The sequence below is a fragment of the Bison bison genome, unplaced genomic scaffold, assembly GCF_000754665.1.
Source record: "Bison bison bison isolate TAMUID 2011002044 unplaced genomic scaffold, Bison_UMD1.0 scf7180017853174, whole genome shotgun sequence".
In the NCBI taxonomy this organism is placed as follows: domain Eukaryota; kingdom Metazoa; phylum Chordata; class Mammalia; order Artiodactyla; family Bovidae; genus Bison; species Bison bison.
Genome location: NW_011483747.1, coordinates 12747 through 14285, shown reverse-complemented (window position 1 = coordinate 14285; position 1539 = coordinate 12747). Strand labels below are relative to the sequence as shown.

Genomic DNA, 1539 nt, shown 5'->3' with positions numbered 1-1539 from the left:
CCCCGGAGGAGGGCATGGCCACTCCAGTATTCTTGCCTGGTGGGCTACAGTCCATGGGGTCGCAAAGAGTCGGACACGACTGATCAACTCAGGATACATGCATGCAAGGTAAAATATTGTCACAGGATGGGGCCCTAATCCAACAGGAATGGTGCCCTTATGAAAAGAGGAGATGAGGACACAGACACACACAGACAGATGGCCATGTAGCAACAGCGGGAAGCTCCCCACATACAAGCCAAGGAGAGGGGCCTCAGAAGAAACTGACCCTTAGACTGCCAGCCTCAGAGCTGTGAGAGAGCAGACTTCTGGTGTCGAAGCCCCGCAGTCCACGCTGCTTTGTTAGAGCAGCCAGAATGGACGGAAAACCAGCTGAAGCTGAGGGAGCCTGCCTCCAAGGGCTGGCCCTCCCTAGGCACCCAACTGGGGGTCTGTTCAAGGCCGGCACGTCTCAACAAGGTCAGTGGCCCAGGGTCCAGCCCACTAAATGCCAGTTCTGACACCCGGTCTGTGACAATCTGAACATCCCCTGGGGAAACAGACTACACCAGACCAGAGGTCTGCAATCTACAGCCCAACACCTGTTTTCTGAATTGGTCAGCTTGGCTGTTCTTCAAAAAGGGAAAGAGAGTTATCATGTGACTACTCCAACATATATGTATCCACAAGCCTCAAGAGCAGAAACTGGAACAGATGCTTGCTTGTACCCCAGTGTCCACAGCAGTATTATTTACAATAACCGAAGCGGGAAATGACCAAATGTCCATCAACTGATGATAGGATGAACGGCACACAGCCTAGCTACACACTAGAGTATTCGCCACAAAAAGGAGTAAATTTCTGATACAGCTATGACCTGTAAGAACCTTGAAAATATCACACTTGGAGAAGAAAGCCCATAGCAAAAAGATCACATATTCTACTATCCCTCGTACATAAAATGTCCAGAACAGACAAATCCACATCCTCAACAACTACGCCATGCCATGCGACTCCAAGTGGAAGTGACGACTCATCTTTCTAGAGGCTTCTCGGCCTTTGAGATGAAACCCACAGCGCCAGCCTTGGCCTGGGAGCCGCTGTGTGCCCAGCACAGGTCACTGCCCAGCCCTCGTCCCTCACTCTCTCTGCTCTGTTCTGCCTACCTCACTGCTCTTCCACCCCGGCCAGGCAGGTTCCCACCTCAGGGCCTTTGCATGGGTCGTTTCCTGTGCCTGGGATGCTTTTCTCCAGAGCTGATCCCACGACTCACGGCCTCCCTTCAGGTCTCTGATCACGTGTCACCCCTCGGGGCGGCCTTCTCTGACCATCCCATCTAGGACCACCTCGTGCCTCTTACTCTGGGGAACAGCACGGGGATCCCGGCGGACCAGGGTGAGATGGCCAGTCCCATCAGGGAGCTGGTGGATGGGACCTGGTGCCATGGTAGCCCGTCGGCAGGCAGACCAAGCAGCGGGGGACAGGGCAGTCTCAACTGGGGCCTGAGTCAGAGCCAGACTGGAGGGGGGAGGCTGGGAGGCTCGGGAGGAGGCAGGTTGC

At 54.8% G+C, this 1539-nt stretch overlaps 1 protein-coding gene across 1 annotated transcript in view; it reads right to left on the bottom strand.

Annotated features, from left to right (window-relative positions):
• HSPBP1 (HSPA (heat shock 70kDa) binding protein, cytoplasmic cochaperone 1) overlaps positions 1-1539 on the bottom strand; it is a 10007-nt gene that overhangs the window by 5611 nt on the left and 2857 nt on the right. Inside the window, 1 exon segment of the mRNA XM_010853543.1 lies at positions 1308-1340. Within this exon segment, the coding sequence (XP_010851845.1) occupies positions 1308-1340 (33 nt within the window).